The 18,339-nt window shown below is 46.3% G+C and overlaps 1 protein-coding gene and 2 long non-coding RNA genes across 7 annotated transcripts; 2 read left to right on the plus strand and 1 right to left on the minus strand.

The window, feature by feature from the left end:
- Window positions 1–22: 22 nt before the first annotated feature.
- Window positions 23–5,587, minus strand: Gm46825. 5 transcript variants are annotated; one of them, XR_001783989.2, is made up of 3 exons: window positions 5,473–5,587; window positions 3,061–4,276; window positions 23–2,030 (listed from the first exon to the last, which is right to left on the minus strand). It is a non-coding gene; the product is annotated as a predicted gene, 46825 (long non-coding RNA). The 5 variants fall into 5 exon arrangements; XR_001783988.2 differs by having other exon boundaries at window positions 5,461–5,587; XR_001783986.2 differs by having other exon boundaries at window positions 5,455–5,587.
- Casp6 (caspase 6) lies at window positions 5,571–18,268 on the plus strand. The gene is made up of 7 exons (NM_009811.4): window positions 5,571–5,662; window positions 9,622–9,663; window positions 10,059–10,208; window positions 10,557–10,633; window positions 14,679–14,854; window positions 16,274–16,430; window positions 17,488–18,268. The coding sequence occupies exons 2-7, from the start codon at window positions 9,635–9,637 to the stop codon at window positions 17,727–17,729; spliced, it is 831 nt and encodes a 276-aa protein (NP_033941.3). The 5' UTR covers window positions 5,571–5,662; window positions 9,622–9,634; the 3' UTR covers window positions 17,730–18,268.
- Gm40150 lies at window positions 10,641–14,504 on the plus strand. The gene is made up of 2 exons (XR_867638.1): window positions 10,641–11,282; window positions 12,742–14,504. It is a non-coding gene; the product is annotated as a predicted gene, 40150 (long non-coding RNA).
- Window positions 18,269–18,339: the final 71 nt, after the last annotated feature.

Consider the following 18,339-nt stretch of genomic DNA (forward strand, 5'->3'; position numbering starts at 1 on the left):
TTTAATTGTGGAATTGAAGAAGATTCGAAAGGTGAAGTAGAAAGAACCGTCTTTTATGGCTCTCTCACTTACACTGAGAATTAACAAGTGTGAAAACAAATCCCAGAAAACCGTGGCAATCTCTTAAAACGATGGACTTGGAAATGTTTGATGGTCAGAGTGCTCGCCTGCATTGGCCACTGACTGGTGATTTCCCCATCCCAGACACTAAGCTCTGCTGACCTTTGAAGTAATGCATACAGGGTAAGCTGCCTGGAGTGTCAGAAAGGAGCATGGAGGCAAGAGGCTCTTTGTCAGTTATCACAGGTGGCACTGGGCAGAAGGAAGCGCGTGCTGTGGGAAGGGCTGTGCTCTTGGCCTTGACAACGGAATCTCTTCTCTTGAAGGTGAGATGAAGGCACTCTAATGACACTTGTGTCTCCATCAGACAAGAACAAGGGTGTGCCCGGCAGCTACGTGGGCAAACTAGACTTCAGGAAAAATGCATGGGAGCCCTTAATCGATACTTTCTGGAGGGGAATGAAACAGGCGAAAAAATCTTCCTACACATACTGCATTACATTGTTCAAAAGTTACAGAAATTTTATATATGTATTTATATATACATATTTATATATGTATATGTATATGGCTGGATAGGTGGCTCAGCAATTACAAGCACTCACTAATCTTGCAGAGGACCCAGGTCATTTCCAGCACCCACATGCATGTGTAAACTCCAATTCCAGGTAATCAGCCCTTGTGACTTCTGGAAGCACTAGGCAATGCAAGCGGCACACAGACTCTCAAATACATAAAATAAATCCAGATGTTTGTTTTAAAACAGAGAGACTCTATCAGTGAATGAAAAAAATAAGGAGGGACATGATGGCGCCGAGGTGTGTGGGAGGAGGAGGGTTATTGTAGATAACAGGGAGAGCGGAGCCAGAGGCCGGAACATCTGGGAGAGTCCAGAGTAAACATGACTCCCAGCCAGGCCAAGTGAGAAGCAGGGGAGGGGAGAGTCACGAGAGTCAAGGGTAGGTGAAAGGGCCAGGTAGCCAAACTGGCTGGATTACACAGGGAAGGGCAGCCCAGCCCCTGGGCTGGAGAAGTTAGGCTAGGGGTTGGGGTATGGCAGCCATTCTCTGTAACAGGTAGGGACTAGAGGATGATGGGAGAACTTGCCCCTTTGATCTGTTATATAGGCACCTCAGCCTTTTGTGCCCAGTGTGAGATGTAAAAGTCAGCCTCACTTTCATGTGCTAGCTACAGTGATGCTGTTCTTAATGGTTTTGGATTACTTCTTTCTTAAAATAAATGTATCTATGTATGTATGTATGTATGAATGTATGTATGTATGTATTTATGTGTGTATGTATGTATGTATGTATGTATGTATGTATGAATGTATGTATGTGTATGGGCGTTTGGTCTCCATGGATGTCCACACCGCGTGCATGATGCCTGGTGTCTGCAGAGGACAGAAGAGGGTGGCAGTATCCCTGGAACTGGTGTTAGAGCCGATGGTGAGTGGTGATATGGGTGTTGGAACCTGGGATCTTCTGGAAGATTATCTGGTGCTCTTAACCACTGAGTCATCTCTCCAGCCTCTAGATTTCTTCATTTCACATCTGTAGCGTCTTTGACACCCCTGTTGACAATTTAACTTCCTTGGCTCTTGGGCTTCCCTCCCTGTGGCAGAGTTCTGAGAAAAACCAGAGGCGGAAGTGGTTTTTATCCCTGGTCACTGCCCACTGTTACGGGGCCTGCTGAGAAGATGAAGGTAGAGGGCTTATAGCTCCCAGAGGAGAGACAGGGAGGGGCTGAGCACAAGACACACCCTGGGGGGAGAGGGGCTCCACCTTGGACACTTCTCCATCAAATCCCAGTAGTTATTCGGCTGTGAACTGACCACTGCTTTGATGTCTTGATGTTTATGATCCAGTGACACCCCTCAGCAGTACCAGCAGGTGGGAGACAGGCTGCTTCCAACTGTGACACACACTTCCTTAAGCAGATGGGTCGGAATCCATGTTTATGTGAGTTCTCTGAGGCAAACAAATTAGAGGGTTGGCAGAGTTAGCGCTGGAAATTGTTAGCACTGACCAAAGTATGATTCTCAAATTACTTAGAATATATTCCCTGTGTTTCATTCCTAGCGTAGGTGACAAGCTAAAAGCCTTTGGGATAGTAAATTCCATAAAAGCGAGTGGTAATCAGGTATGGGGCCAGTCCCTCCTGTCAGCCAACTTTTGGTCTCTGCTGGATCTGGCATGGCTTACTAGTTTTGTTTTGCTTTTGTTTTTGTTTTTGTTTTTTTTGTCTTCTTCCTTCCAGGGAAGGAAGCTTGCTAGGTTCCAACAAGTGGCTGTCTGGCAGGAATGTGCGTCAGACTCACGGAAGTGGACCTCAACCACTTACTGTTGATAGTGCTTGCTTTAAAAGTCTAAAGTGACGCATCTGTCATTTGTAAGTAAGTTACTGCAGCTTGGATGGAAAACACAAACTCATATTTGAGCACTTGGTCGACAGCTAGTGGTGCTGTTTGGGGTTGTGGAACGTTTAGAGGGCGTGGCTAGAACTGGATGGAGTGGGTCACTATCTGGAACCTGAGCCTTTAGCTCTTTACCCCAGGCCTGCTTCTGCTTTGGATCTGTAATGTCATCAAAGGCCTGAGTATTAAAGGCTTGGCCCCCAGTCCCAGCCACTACCGAAGTTCATGGACACTGGGGCTCCCCTCTCCACCCTGCCTGCCTTTTGCTTGCCATGAGGTGAGCTTCTTCCTCTGTCATGTACTCATACCATGCCGTGCTGCTTTGCCTCAGCCCCCAGAACCATCGGCCACCCAATTGGACTGACTTAGTTTGGGTTTATTGCTGTGAGGAGAAACCATGACCTCGGCAACTCTTTTCTTGTTGGTTTATGTTTCAAGACAGGGTTTCTCTGTGTCCCAGAGCCCTGGCTATTCTGGGCTTCCTTTGTAAACTAGGCTGGCCTTGAACTCCCAGAGATCTGCTACCACACCCAGCTATCAGAGCAACTGTTATAAAGAAAAACATTTAGCTGGGGCTGCCTTACAGTTTCAAAGGTTTAGTCCTTTATCGCCAAGGCAGGAAGCATGGCGGCGTGCAGGCAGACATGGTGCTGGAGGAGGGAGGAAAGTTCTATATGTAGATCTGCAGGGAGCAAAGGAGGCTGTGTGTCAAGCTGGTTATAGCTTGAGCACAGGAGACCTCAAAGCTCCTCCCCACAGTTAGCAACTCTTTCTCCAACAAAGCCACACCCACTTCCACAAAGCCACGCCTCCCAATGGTGCTGCTTTTATGGGCTAAGGCATTCAAACACATAGAGTCCCTGGGAGCCAAGTCTATTCAAACCACCACAGAGACCAAGCCCCTGAAGCTAAGCTTTATTTTGTAAACATTTTTCTTTTTCAGTTGCTTTGTCTAAGGCATTTGTTATAGGAATAGGCTGCAAACCACCAATGAAAAATTTATTGAATGTCAAGTTAGATGAAATGTTACCTCAAAATCCATAATTACAGTTAGATGTGCACGCTATACCTCCAGCACTCTGGAGGCTGAGGCAGGATAATGGGTTAGAGGCTGGACTGGGCTACAAAGGGAGACCTACCTCAAAATAAATAATTAAAATAAAACAGCACAAAATAATGAAATCCCTTTAATTACATAGACTATAAAATTAATGGAGTCTGGAGAGATGGCTCAGAAGATATACTTGCTGCCCTGTAGTGGGTTTAATTGGGCAGCTCACAGCCACCTCTAACTCCTGCTCTAAGGTCCTTCTTCTCAGGACTCTATGGGCACATGGAAACATGTGCATAAATAACCGTGCAGGTGTGTGTGTGTGGGGTGTGTGTGTGTGTAAGTGAAACAATAAGGAAGGTGTGATTGTGCCTATCTTTAATCCTTGTACTTGGAAGGTGAGGCAGGATAATCACAAGTTCAAGGCCAGTGTGAGTTATATAGGAAGATCATGTATCAAAAGGGGAAAGAAGTAATAACAATGTTTTGAGATAAGAAGGTACTAAAGCATGAAAAGCAGTCCCTTTTATCTGCTCCTTTCAAATTTGTGGAAGGCCAGCCAGTCGAGGATCCTGCTCCTATATAGTGAGATAGAGATGCATTGTCAGGACTCAGATAAATAATGAAAGTCATATCCAAAGCATAGGCAGTCTTGGGAGTCAGACAAGCCATTCAAACCAGGACGGTGGTCGACACCCTGAAGTTCACTCTCTGCTAGGTCTAGGCAGCTGGGCTGGGGATGATGAGACCTAAATAAGTAAAAAAATAAAAATAAAAATAGACCACACTGTTTCCCCAAACAAGAGAACGGAGAGCAACTCCCAGCCATTTTCCCTGAGCTTCCCCCATGAAAGGCACGGTTCTGAGTGCAGGTTTAACTGGTCACCACCACTGGAGGGAAAGCTTGAAATGCCATGTCGTAATGACAGAGAAAATCATTATTAAGACAATTGAATATTACTAAGCCTAACCCTCTTTACTTGCCATCAAGAGGGGCCCAATTAATTTCGGACATGTTTTCGGGGCAAGGAAAAAGGTTTATTCAGTAAGCAAGACACAGCAAGACTTCCACTGTCTTATTTTAATAGAAATGGTGACATTGAGACTAGTGAAGGCCAAAGGCTGTGCAAAGATACCTGCAGATGCCCAAAGCCTGCTGCAGCAGGCATGAGACTACGCATGTGTGAGCCCGCCCTGCCCTGTTAAAGAACCTCCCTTATGTACACACATGCACACACACACACTTCCTACACACATGCACACACACACACTTCCTACACATATACGCATGATTAAGTAGTGTAATAAAAGACTCCTCAGTCAGCTGGTAACACCTTAACATAATTTTTATCATCTATAGTTGCTTGCTTTTAAATGACAAGGTGGCACACAGTAGGCACAATATGACAGGAAAGGCCATGGTCACCATCACCTACAGATAGACTGTCGTTCTTAGAATTTATGCATGCACTGCCAAACTACCCCTACTTTTATAAGCCAGACTTAAACATCCAGGAATTGGTAGAGTGCTAGGCTAGCATGCGAGAGTCCTGGGTGCAGTGGCACAAAGACAGTTATCACAGCACTGAGTGTGGGGGCTGAAGGATCAAGGTCAGGACCTCAGCTACAGGAGACTCAGGGAAGGAAGGAGGGAGGAGAGGGGGTTGGGGGGTGGGAAGAAAGTCCAGGAGTTGCCTCCGTTTTGTTTTGTCTAAAGCCCTGTCCAAACAGCAGCAGCAACAACAACAACAAAAACATGAGGAAAAAAGCCCTCTGACTGTAGAGTAAGCTCTCTACACTAAACTGAGCACTAGATGAAGTGGCGAAGAGCGATTGTCGGGCGGGGACGGCAACACTGAGTTCACCACCCTGGACGTGAAGTTGCCCTACTTGCTCCCCGGGCAGTGCCCTCTTCCCCAACACTTACACATACACATATGCTTACACACAGCCAGGCTCTGTGCAGGAGGAAGACGCAGTGGCGTCCTGGCGTTGCCTGGGTGACAAAGGGCCCAGTTGCTTGGGGAGGCAGAGGCGGATCCTGGGGCGGGGCAGGAGGCGGGGCGGGGCTGGCAGGAAACGGGTGGACGAGCGGAGGCCTCAGGGCTAGGACACCGGTGGGAGCTCGCGGGCAGGTAAGTGCGGACACCCGTGCGTGCGTGGGGCACGGGGCAGAGAAGGGTGGTGGCCTCCGGGGACTGCTAGGACTGACAGAAGTGGGCTTGCGGCGCTGTGCAGTGAAGGACGTAGCAGCGGTATTTTGCTCAGGCTAACCCCGCCGAGCGCTTTTGTCCTCACGTCCGCTGCTTCCCGGCTGTTTAAACTTTAGAGGGCGGCGCTTGCACTGTGTAGTGGAGAACTTGGCTCTGCAAGTTGAATCCTGTTTTTGTTGCTCGCGTCTGTCTGAAAAGTGGGAAGAGGAGGCGGACCAAGGCTTGGGGCACAGGCCTGCGGTAACCGGGCTCAAGACCCCTAACCAAGGCCAGACCTGGGCGAGCACCTCCGCCACAGTGTCTTCTGCAGCCAGCAAACCTGTTGCTGTCTACGCGTTAGCCCCAAATAACTTTTCTCCACACAGTGATAAACTGCTAGTTCTTGCTTCCCTCAGAACAGGCTTCCTGTCGCCTATCAAAACCGACGTCAAGCCTGAAAAATCTTTAAGGTCTATCAGAGACGGCCTTTATTTCAGAACTTCTGTCCTTATTCCAGAGGAAAACTGTAAAAGTCCCCATGGTCCTACCAGGAGTGGTCCTATTGGACACACAGGGTCTAGTGGTCATCTCCAGTTTAGGGATGAGTAGTGAGGGGTGGGAAGCCAGGTTGGGGGAGGGCACCGTGCCGCTCACCCTTTTGTTTGATTCCTTTCCTCTCCTGTTCAGTTCTATGTGTATGTGCCCTTTCCAGAGTATGTTCTAGGGAGGTGAGTTACTTCTTACAGGTTATTAAGTAGATGGTTGACAGGGAATATGGGTAGATTCTCATGAAGGTCACTAGTTTGGAAAGTGACCTTTAGTGGAATGCCTGGTGACATGTAGTACAGACTTTGTAATCCACCAGTGCCGGGCTTTCGGTTCCGACCTTAGGCAGGACTGGCCCTGTTCTGTGTTCTTGAGCTTTGGAAGTAGTAAGATAAAGTATCTACCGTCCCATGCAATCAATTACAGTGGCTGATAGCTTTATCTGGAGGGTACCATAAAGAGAAAAAGAGGTGAGTGATTTTATACAAATTAAACTAAGGAGCTCAGAGGCCATGCTTACTGTAGGGTCGAACAGTAAAGGAGAAGTGAGACATGGCCAAGACTGACGATTAATGCTGTGTACAGTTTTGAGAACCAGAACAGAGGAGACCACACATTTCTAACCCTCCTATAGGCTATCTTAATCTCTGCTACAAAAGAGGCCAAGGCCGGAAAGTCTCAGGTTCAAGGTCAGCGTAGATAACACAGAACAGCTCTTGGGGAAATGCTGTGCCATATACGCTTTGAAGCTGCTTTGCTGTGAGCCAGGCTCTGAAGACTGCGGCAAAAGGAATGTGAATTTGAGGCCAGTCTGGGGTACGTTGCTTTTGAACCCTTGCTAAGGCAAGACTCTCTTGAGAAGCCTGCATCCGTGTTGTGCTGGGTAGTCTTATGTCAACTTGACACAAACTAAAGTCATCTGGGAAGAGGGAGCCTCAGTTAAGAAAGTGCCCAATAAGATCAGGCTGTAGGCAAGCCTGTAAGGCTTTCTCTTAGTTAGTGATCAGTGTGGGAGGGCCCAGCCCACTGTGGTTCGGCCATCACTGGGCTTGTGGTCCAGGGTTCTCTCTAAAAGAAAGCAGGCTGAGCAAGCCAGTAAACCATCTGCCTCCACGGCCTCTGCATCAGCTCCTGCCTCCAGATTTCGGCCTTGTTTGAGTTCCTGTCCTGACTTCCTTTCGCGATGAACATGGAAGCATAAGCCAAATAAATCCTTTCCTCCCCAACTCCTTTTTGGTCATGGTGTTTCATTACATCAATGAAATCCCCAATTAAGACAGATATCTTGGCTATCTATTGTAATTTCCCTACACATATATTAAGTATATATTAAAACTGTTGAGTGCTGGCAAGAGATCTTAGCAGGTAAAGGCACTTGCCACCAACCCTGGGACCTGGGACCGTATTATGGAAAGAGGAACCTGCTTCTGCAGGTTGTCACCTGACTTCCACAGAGCTGTGGCGTGTGTCTGCCAGCTCCCACACATACACAAATACATGTCAAAACTTTATTAAAAGACCCCAGCTTTACATTAAACAAACCCTTAGTGAGGGCGTGAATTTGACAGCCTTGAAACTGGATGTTATTTTTAATAGATCTTGAACAGTTACTTAGGCCCTGACTAGGCTGAGGGAGATGTGTGAGACAACCCACACTGAAGCTTCTCATTGGATAGGAAGAGCAGAGTTGGTCTTCAAGGCTTTCAAGGGACTTGGCAAGCTGTGGCTGGCATTCTTGCCACTTTGGCAGCTCTCAGGTGCCTTGCTACAAAGGCAGGTTGGCAGTCCCTTCCTGGATTCTGGCTCTGTAGGTCTCAGTAGCCACCATGACCCAGGAGTCAGCCTTCTAACACTCACTGGCAATTCTGAGGCAGACGGAGGAAACCTACTTAGCACCTATTGGACAAGGAAATGCCCGACTGGACTCTTCACTGAGAAATGGTGCTGCCTGGGTGAACTCTAGGCTAAAGGGGACTGAGCCGCCTCCCCACTCAGCCTCACCGCCAGGGTGGCTGTGGTTTTGCTCTATTGACATGAGGTTAGAACAAGTCTGTTTAAGGCGGGGGGCGGGGAATAATCGACTCCACGTCAAAGACCCCTGCCAAAGTTGTATCCTGTTAGCCTTCTTCTTTGTCCATAACTCTCACCTCCCTTTAATTTGGTAACTAACCAAAGGAGAACAGATTATTGAACCAATGACAGTACAGATGCCATCTGTTGAATGTGCCTCTTTCTTTTTTCTTTTTCTTTTTTAAGATTTATTTATTTTATGAATGTCAGTGCACTGTAGCTGTCTTCAGAAGGTGGCATTGGATCCCCCCTTACAGCTGGTTGTGAGCCACCATGTGGTTGCTGGGAATTGAACTCAGGAGTCAGTACTTTTAACCTCTGAGCCATCTCTCCAGCCCTGAATGTGTCTCTTTACATTTACTGGCATTGGGAGCTGGGCCAGGTGGTGAGTGCTTCCTGTCTGAGCTACTCCACATGCTGAGCCAGGAGGAACAAATGCATTGAGCCCATGACTGTGAGGCCTCCCTGAACGACACTGAGGTGATAATAAAGTTGTGCTGCTCTGTTGGACTTGTTACATCTCAGGTGCTCCGTAGCCACAGGTGGCTAGTGACCAACACACTGCGTTGTGTACATTGAGCAACTGGATCAACACAGAGAGGCCTGTCAGATAGCGCTCCCCAGAGTAGGGAAGGATGCAATGAAGGGTGGCTCAGAGGGCTGTGAGGTGTCAGTAGTGAGTCAGGGATCCCTTAACAGTGTCTTCATTGGAAATAGGTGACTCAGAAAACCAAAATCTGAGCCTTGCAATGCAGGCCTTGCCCTCTTCCAGTTAAGTAGATTTCATGTGCTGGAAACACTGTAAACCACAGAGTGGACTCAGTTCCCCTATATGATTCCGCTCCTGCTCTGTACACCAAAGCAACTGTGTTTCCCTCAAACTATAACCACAGAATTGTTTAACTCAAGGCACACGTGTTCGGATAAGAATGTCTCCATTTCTGCTTATCATTTATTATTTTGAAAGCCAGAGGAGCAGAATGTCGCTGTAGTTGATTTACTCATAGGATACCTCCCCCTTTTTCCCGTGAGTCTTAGAGGTCTGGGGTCTGAGGGGCGGAGCACCTTTGCTGCACTTTCGTTGAAAGTAAAATAAATGAGGAAGGTGTGGTGGCACACACCTTTAATCTCAGCCCTCAGGAGGCCAAGGCACGCGGTTTCTGTGAGTTAGAGGCCATCCAGGTTTACATAGAGAGTTCCAGACCATCCAGGGCTACATAATAAAATCTTGTCTCAAAAAAAAAAAAAAATGAAGTTAACAAACAACAACTTTGTTTTCCTAATAGGTGAAAGTAAAACATGACAGAAACCGATGGCTTCTACAAAAGGTAAAGATGTTCTTGTCTTGTAAAAAAGCCTTTCTGTTCTTGGTCACAACCATCTTACATAATGACATCTTATAAGGTTCAGTGATGTTTAGCATTTGGGGAGCTGAGATGTAGGTTTGGTTAGAGTGGTAATTCTCATCTGTGGGTAATGACCCCTGTGGGGTCAAAAGACTTTCACAGGAGTCAACTTTCTCAGGGGTCACCTAAGGCCTTTGGAAACCACAAATAGTTTCATTACAGCTCATAAGAGTAGCAAAATTACAGTTACAAAGTAGCAACAAATATAACTTGCCGGGTGGGTGGGGGTCGCCACAGCCAGGAACTGCATTAGGCCGTGGAGAACCTCCTCGGCAAAGGGCCTGGAGTGATTGTTGGGTTTTTTAACTCTTCATTAGTAGGGAAGTGTTCGATCCAGCCGAGCAGTACAAGATGGACCACAAGAGGAGAGGAGTTGCCCTCATCTTCAATCACGAGAGGTTCTTTTGGCACCTGACCCTCCCAGAGAGGCGGGGCACCAACGCAGACAGAGACAACCTGACTCGCAGGTAACTCTGGCATCATGATACACCTAAGTGCTAGCTAATCGTAATTTAGCATTGATGGTGGATTGAGAGCCTCCCTGGGACCCAGCATGTGCTTAGCATGCATGAGGCTAACACAAACAAACCTCTGGGTTTTCCTTGTCACTAAGGTCTGCAGTAGATGGTAAGAGTCATCATTGAATTGGCTCTTGTCACTGCTAAGCCCTTTCACAGGGCAGATGATCAAGGGAATTGCCATGGTCGGTTTTTTTTGTATGTCTTAAAAATAGGCATGGAATTCCTCAAGGAGGTAAGGGTCTCGGATAGCCCGGAAATACTCACAAGCTAATTCTGAGTTCATTGTGTCACCAGGTTTTCAGATCTAGGATTTGAAGTGAAATGCTTTAACGACCTCAGAGCAGAAGAACTCCTGCTCAAAATTCACGAGGGTAGGTAGCCTTGCTCTTTAAGGTCTCTGGTGGGATGGGTATTTGATGCTATCTGTCTGTAGATCTGATTACCTGGGTCTGTGATCTGTTGCAGCATCAAGCAGTAGGTTTTCTTATGATAATGCAATTTAGAGTCAGTCCTCCCTGCATGCTTTGAGCCTTCAGCAATAACGGCTTGTTATTGCTCTTTGCACTATCATTTTGTGCTTTCCTTTAATTAAATTGAAAATAGTTATAATTGAAACTGGCTGTTTACTAGGTTTCCTGCTTTTCTCATTAGCTTTGGAGGACATGGGGTCTCGGCTCTCCCGGAAGCTCTTGAGAGTCTGGTATGACACAGGGTGCAGCCACAGAGGCAGCTGTTGCATGGTTGCTTATAGGTTTTTGGTCTACTGTAGGGAAGTCTGCTTATTCAAAGAATATTTTAATGTATTACCAAAGTCACATGGATCTTTAAAAAATAATTCTGAAAATACCAAATAGTCACTGTATAAAGCAGGTTTCATAGTGACATTCATGTTCCAAGTGCATTGTGCATTTTTGACCATATTTACTCTTTATCATCTGTTCCCTCATCTCCACTCCAGCTGGTCTCCCTCCTCTTCCCAGAGAGTCTGCCTTCTATGTTCATGTTGTGTGAGGATGACAGGTGAGAGAGTTGCGTGAAGCTAAAGGCTGCACTTTCAGGGAGAGAATGTGAGTCTTCTCTTTCTGGGCCTGCCCTGTTTTGCTTAGGGCGATGATCTCCAGTTCCATGCATTTTTTTGCGGATGACATATTTAGTTCTTTATGGCTGAGTAAATCTCCACTGTGTGGATGCACCACGTTTCTCTACTTGTTATGAGTTGAAGGACAGCTAAGCTGATTCTATGGTTTGTCTGTTGTGAGTCGTGCTGCTGTAAGCATGGGTGAGCGGGTGTCTCCATGAGCTGTCCTAGATCCCCTTGGGTGTGTTCCCAGGGGTGGTGCAGCTGGGAGCTGGGCTTTGTTTTCTGAGGAAGCTTGGGATTGATTTCCATGGTGCCTATGGTTGCTTACACTCTATCCAGCACTGTAAAAGGGCTCCCTCCTCCCCAGCCCCCTTCCCTCCTCCCCAGTCCCCTTCCCTCCTCCCCAGCCCCCTTTCTTCCTCCCCAGCCTCCTTCCCTCCTCTGCAGCCTCCTTCCCTCCTCCCCAGCCCCCTTCCCTCCTCCCCAGTCCCCTTCCCTCCTCCCCAGTCCCCTTCCCTCCTCCCCAGCCTCCTTCCCTCCTCCCCAGCCCCCTTTCTTCCTCCCCAGCCCCCTTCCCTCCTCCCTTGCCTACTTTCCCTCCTCCCTAGCCTGCTTCCCTCTTCCCCAAACCCCTTCCTTCCTCTGCATCCCCTTTCCCTCCTCCCCAGCCTCCTTCCCTCTTCCCTAGGCCAATTCCCCCCTCATCTGCCCACTTCCCACCCTCCCCAGCACTGGTTCTTGTTGCTGTCTTTTTTTTTTTTTTTTTTAATGAGAACCATTCTGACCGAGAGGAAATGATCCCAAGGTTTTCTGATTTGTGTCTCTGATGGCTGAGATTGATGAACATTCTGTCACCTCGCTACTGACACTTGGTATTTCACATTTTTCTCTTTTCTTTTTTTTCAAGACAGGGTTTCTCTGTATAGCCCTGGCTGTCCTGGAACTCTTTGTGTAGACCAGGCTGGCCTTGAACTCTCAGACATCCACTTGCCTCTGCCTCTGAATTGCTAGGATTAAAGGCATGTGCCACTACCACCTGGCTTGGTACTTCGTATTTGGAGAAGCATACCTGTGTTTCATTCATCATTTTCTGATTGGATTATTTGGCCTTCTAGTAGGTTTTCCCCTCCCCCATCATTCTTTATATAGTCTAGATACTAACCTAATTTCTTCATATGTACGGCCAAAAGAAGATTTCCTTTCATTCTGTAGGCTATATTTTCACTCTGGGAATTGTTTCTTTTGCTGTGAAGTTCATTTAATTTTTCATGTGGCCCCATTTGGCAGTTCCTGGAAGTGCTTCCTGGAAGTGCTTCCTGAGCTGTTGGAGTCCTTTTTAGAAAGGCTTTGTCTGTAACTTACTCTTTTTCTTACTCATGTACTATTTTGTGTCTGCAGGGGTGTGAGCCTACATGCATGCCACAGCACCCATGTGGATATTGTGGGCCAGCTTTGGGAGGGAGTCTTCTACCATGTGGATTCTGGGACTCCCTCAGCCTGAGCCACAAGCACCTTTACCTGCCAGCCGTCTCAGCATCCTGCTTATGCCTGGATCTTGAAGTGTTTATAGTCATTTCAGGTCTTAAAGTCACTTCTCCAGTGGACGTCCAGTTTCCCTGCACAGTTTGTTAAAGAGATTGTCTTTTGTCTTTTCTCTCATGTATGCTTTGATACCTTTACCAAAAATTAGTCGTCTGGCGCTGTGTAGGTTTATGTCTGGGCCCTTGGTCCCATTGGTCGATGTGTCTCTGTGCTGTGTGGGTTTACTTCTGGGTCCTCGATCCCATTGGTCGGTGTGTCTTTGCTGGCACCACACTGGATATCAGTATGGCGATAACCCCAGCGTTGTTCTATTTGCTCAGGACTGCCCTGGCTATTAGGGGTCCCTCCTGCTTCAGTATCCAACTCAAGATGTTTTCTAATTCTGTGAAGAATTGTCATGAGAGCCCATAGGTAGCTTTTGTATGGTAGCCATTTTCTCACTATTGTCACCTCAGGAGCTGGAGGCCTTTCACCTCTAGTTTATTTCTGTTTGTTTCTTTTTCAGTGCTATGGTAAATAGGATTCTGTTCTGCTTTCTTTCCCAGTGGGCAGCATACATACAAGAAAGCTCTGATTTTTGTATCCTGCTGTTTGGCTGAAAAGGTTAATCAGATCTGAATTTTTCTGTTGGAGTATTTAGTGCTTTTTTATTTTTAATTTTTAAAACTTTATGTGTTTGAGTGTTTTGTCTGTGTGCGTGTAAACTGCCTGCTGCCTTCAGAGGGCAAACGAGAGCATTGAAGTCTAAAGTAACAGATGCTTGCAAGCCGCCTCGTGGGTGCTGGGAACCGAACAGAGGGCAGCCTGCGCTCTCACCTGCTGAGCCATCTCTCCTGCTGGTTAGTGTCTTTTAATTAGCAAATTGCATCGTCTACAAACAGGGATAATTTACTTCTGCCTTTCCCGTATGTGTCTCTTTCATTTCTTCCTCTTGCCATACTGTGCTAGCTAACACAGCAGCGTGTTAAGTAAGTGTGGAGGGGCTTTTGTCCTTCGAGGAAATGGTTCGCTTTTCCTGCTGGTGTGGAGCTGCTGTAGGCCGCTCATATGCAGCCTGTGTGGTGTTGAACTGTGTTCCTTTTGGTCCTGCTTTCTTCAGGGCTTCCATCAGGAGATAGTGAACTTTGTCAACATCTTTTTCTGCATCTCTCACGATGATAATGTATTTCCGTTTTTGAGTCTATTTATATCCTGTATTATAGTCACTGGTTTGTATATGATGGGCCATCATTATAATCCTGCAATTAAATTAACTTGGTCATGGTTTTTTAGTGTATTGTTGAATTCTGCTTGCAAGCATTTTACAGAGAATTTCTGTATCCATGGTCTTGGGGATGTTATGTTGATCTAGGATGGTTTTGTTGTTGTATCTTTAAGTAACTTGGATCTTAAAGGAGTTCCCCAGCCTTTTTTTCTCCATTTTTCTGTTCTTGAGAAATTGCTTTAAATTTTAATAATTGTTTTTTAAGCCAGCCATGGTAGGTCATTACCTGTAACACAGCACCGGGAGGCTGGGGGTGAAAGATTACAGGCCACAGTGTCAGTCCCTGTCTCAAACAACCAACATCAGAAAGAGTTTAGGGCCAAGAAACACTGTAGCCTGGCCAACTGAGACCCAATATTAAGGAAGAAAAAGGTGTGTGTTATTGCAGGAAGTTTGACTTTTTGAAGCAGGCCCCTCTCCTGCTGTTATGTAAGTGTATTTTTGTTCTCGTGCCTGTAACTTGTGATTCCACGTGTGGATAACAAACTCTCCTTTTCACCTCTGCGTGTGTTCCTGGGGGCATCTGTAGTGTCGACTTCAAGCCACATAGATGCCGATTGCTTCATCTGTGTCTTCCTGAGCCATGGGGAAGGCAACCACGTTTACGCATACGACGCCAAAATTGAAATTCAGACGTTGACTGGCTTGTTCAAAGGAGACAAGTGTCAGAGCCTGGTTGGAAAACCCAAGATATTTATCATCCAGGTAAGACTGATCTCAGCTATAAAACTCTGTGTGTTGGTTAAAAAGGTTAAAAAGTCAATTCCTAAAATAATTTCCTCTAATAATTAGAAAGGCCCTTTTTGAATCCTGGTCAACTAGAGTTGTACTTTGAGTTGTTGGCGTTTCTTTATTATAAGAGTGTTTTGAACTGGGCAGGAGCACACCTTTAATCCCCAAGCTTATGGGTTCGAGGCCCCCCAGCAAGCAGCCTGGTCTATAGAGTGTGTTCTAGGCCAGCCAGTGCCACCTTTTCTTGAAAAACCAACCAATCAAAGTGATTAACATTTGGTATGACAGATAGTCACCTCTGTGTGGCTGGGCTGGGTTTGGAGGAGGAGCCACTGGACGTGGATTGCACAGGACCCTAGAAGGCAGCCTAGCTACACTGGGCTCGGATCTGTGGGAGCATGGAAGCCAGGGGAGGTGATGGGGGAGGAAGCAGTCTTATCTTCTCCTGCTTCATCTCCTTACACTTCTCCAAGCTGCCAGACAGTTTTAGAAAGAAAAAAAAAAAAAACAAACAAACCAGTGTTTGGAGCATGGAGCATGACAGATCTGGTATTAGAGGCTTCAGCATGTGAAGTTGAGGCAGGAGCCCGGTTTAGCCTGTAACCCCGAGGAGCAGAGTGTAGCTCAGTAGACGAGCACTGGACGAGCAACCACGAGGCCCTCAAGCCAAGCAAAAAACTTCAATACTAGCTTCTCAATCGAAATGAATAGAGATAAATTTAGAACTCACCTTGAAGTGGGAACATGGTCGTCTGGAGAGAGATCGAGAGAGGGAGAGGGCAAGGGCGCACACGGGCAGGTGGGCGCTTGCAGCTGGAGGGGTGGCTCAGTGACGAAGGCACATATTGCTGCTCTTGCAGGGGAGCTGCATTCCTATCCCTCCTCCAAGGCACCCAACACCGTCTTCTGACCCCCGGGGGCACCTGCACTCACATGTGCACAGCCACAGATATACACGTAGATACATACTTTTTAAAACATAATTTTAAAAATACAGTGGGAAGAGAAGGCAAAGGCAAGAGCATAGCTGACCTCTTGAGTCAATGCTGTTTCAAATGTTGACAGATTGTGACCTCAGTGGTCAATTGGAGTAATTACCTGATTGAATAAAACATTCAGGTAAGGAAGGGAGATAGTTCTTTATACCATTCAGCATATTTATTTGCAGGGTGGGTTAGACCAGGTTTTATAAACATTGTCTAAAAGGAAACATCATTGAGAAATCAGCTTTGTTAGCTTGCATCTCTCAGAGCCTGATTGCCTCGTTTTTGAGTTGCTCACCCGGCTTCCGTTCTCACGGGAGGTATGCTGAATTACATACTCTCACCGCACATCAAGCATCGGTAACAAGGTGGCAGGCAGAGAACGTGCCCTCTCCCCTCTCTTCTGTAGGCCTGTCGGGGTAGCCAGCATGACGTACCCGTGGTTCCCCTGGACATGGTGGATCACCAGACAGACAAGCTGGACAACGTGACCCAGGTGGATGCTGCGTCCGTGTACACGCTGCCGGCAGGGGCAGACTTCCTCATGTGCTACTCTGTCGCAGAAGGTGAGCGAGCAGAGGCTGATGGGAGCCGGTGACCTGTACTTTTGGCTTAAGCCTGTCACCTTTGAATTGGAGTGGTTTTCCACAATTGAATCACTGTGTTCTGTTAAAAAGCCACAGGCCTAATCACAGTGAAGGGGTCCTTTCTGATTGATGAATGACATGTAAAATAACTTACAGAATAACAACAGCAGCTGTGTAGTTGTGTTGGCTGTTAGCAGCTTGCTGTCATTTGGTGATAGCGTGGCAGCACCCCTTTGATATATTTGTGGAAAGCCTTGCTGAAAAATAGTTTGCTAGATTCTTTGCTTTCAATCTAAATAGTTGTTGTTTAATCTCTGATCTCAAATTCATTGGGTATTATTTTGTTCTAGTTTGCTTTTTCAGAAAGTAGAGAAAATTTCTGTCAAAAGCCTTCTTTGGCTTCACAGGGTAAACTGAGGCAGGCAGCAAAAAAGGGTATGGCATTGGCAGTTAGGGTCATGCTGATAGCAGCCTATTAGGGTGGGAGTGGGGGTTGGGAGGGTGGCTCTCTCTCCCAACTTTTTTCCTAAAATTATTTGAACCAAATCAGGAATGCTATAAAGTCATTAATTCATTTTAACAGCATTACTTCATGAAAGTTCATCTTCATGTTGATCTGCAAGAAATTTGCCCAGTAGGGTGGGCTGATGCCCAGGAATCATTGGGCTAAGTGATAGTGTCTGGAAAGGCATATCAGCATGGAGAGAGGCGATCCTGGGGAGAAGTTTCTGGGGCTGTGCCTCTCCAGAGGGCGCCCATCACAGCCATGTAAATAACAGTGGGCCATCTCCAGGAGACTCACTCACTTGCCATAGCCTTTCCTAGATGGCTTCTGTCAAATTTCATTAATCCTTTATGTAAAACCATAGAATTAATATGTTTTCCTATATTAGCTTAAGCGATGTAGAAGAATCATAACCACACCATGAGCAGCATGCTTTAGTCTTTCAGGGACTTTTGGGAGCTGTCATTTCTGTAACTGACTTCATCCTAAGTGTCTCTCCGTGACCATGAGGCACCCCCTCTCTCGTTCTAGGGTATTACTCTCACCGAGAAACTGTGAATGGCTCCTGGTACATTCAGGATTTGTGTGAGATGCTGGCGAGGTACGGCAGTTCCCTGGAGTTCACGGAGCTGCTCACGCTGGTGAACAGAAAGGTCTCTCAGCGCCGCGTGGACTTCTGCAAAGACCCGGATGCAATCGGCAAGAAGCAGGTGCCCTGCTTCGCCTCAATGCTGACCAAAAAGCTGCATTTCTGTCCCAAACCTAGCAAGTAGGGCCATCTGTCTTGCTACATATATTTCACACACATTTCCCTTTTTATACAAAGGCCAGCTGGTGGAAGACTTTCACCCATCAATGTAAACTGCTTCAATTTTGTAGATGCCATAGAAAAGTAATGTTTTATATTTGTTACTTTTCAATCATGTTGGACGTGGTGGAAGGGCTAAAAATAATCCTCAGGAAATTACTATGCATCAATGTCTACTACATTTATTACATTTTTAGTAAACTGTAAGATTACTCTAAATACCAACTACTTTGCCTCCCCTTTTGTGACACTGTTTATATGAGTTTACTGTATAATGTTTGTAAAGACTTTTGAAACTCTAGACTGAGATTGTTTTCGCGTAATAAAATGTCTAAGAACTCATTGACACTTTCTAATTCCTATGTTTATGTGATTTATAGTGGGCCTATTTGACTTGGTCATGTATTCATTTACTATCTTGTTTACCTCTAATCAAGGTAAACTTTATATGTGGCTTTAATTCCCATTTTGGAAACAATAAACCTTTCAGAATTATTTTATGGCACTCTGAGGATGAAATATAGTATATAGTGACATGTAACCACATACAGGCACATGTATAGTAATAATTAGCC

This window comes from Mus musculus, chromosome 3 (genome assembly GCF_000001635.26).
Source record: "Mus musculus strain C57BL/6J chromosome 3, GRCm38.p6 C57BL/6J".
NCBI classification, from domain to species: Eukaryota; Metazoa; Chordata; class Mammalia; order Rodentia; family Muridae; genus Mus; species Mus musculus.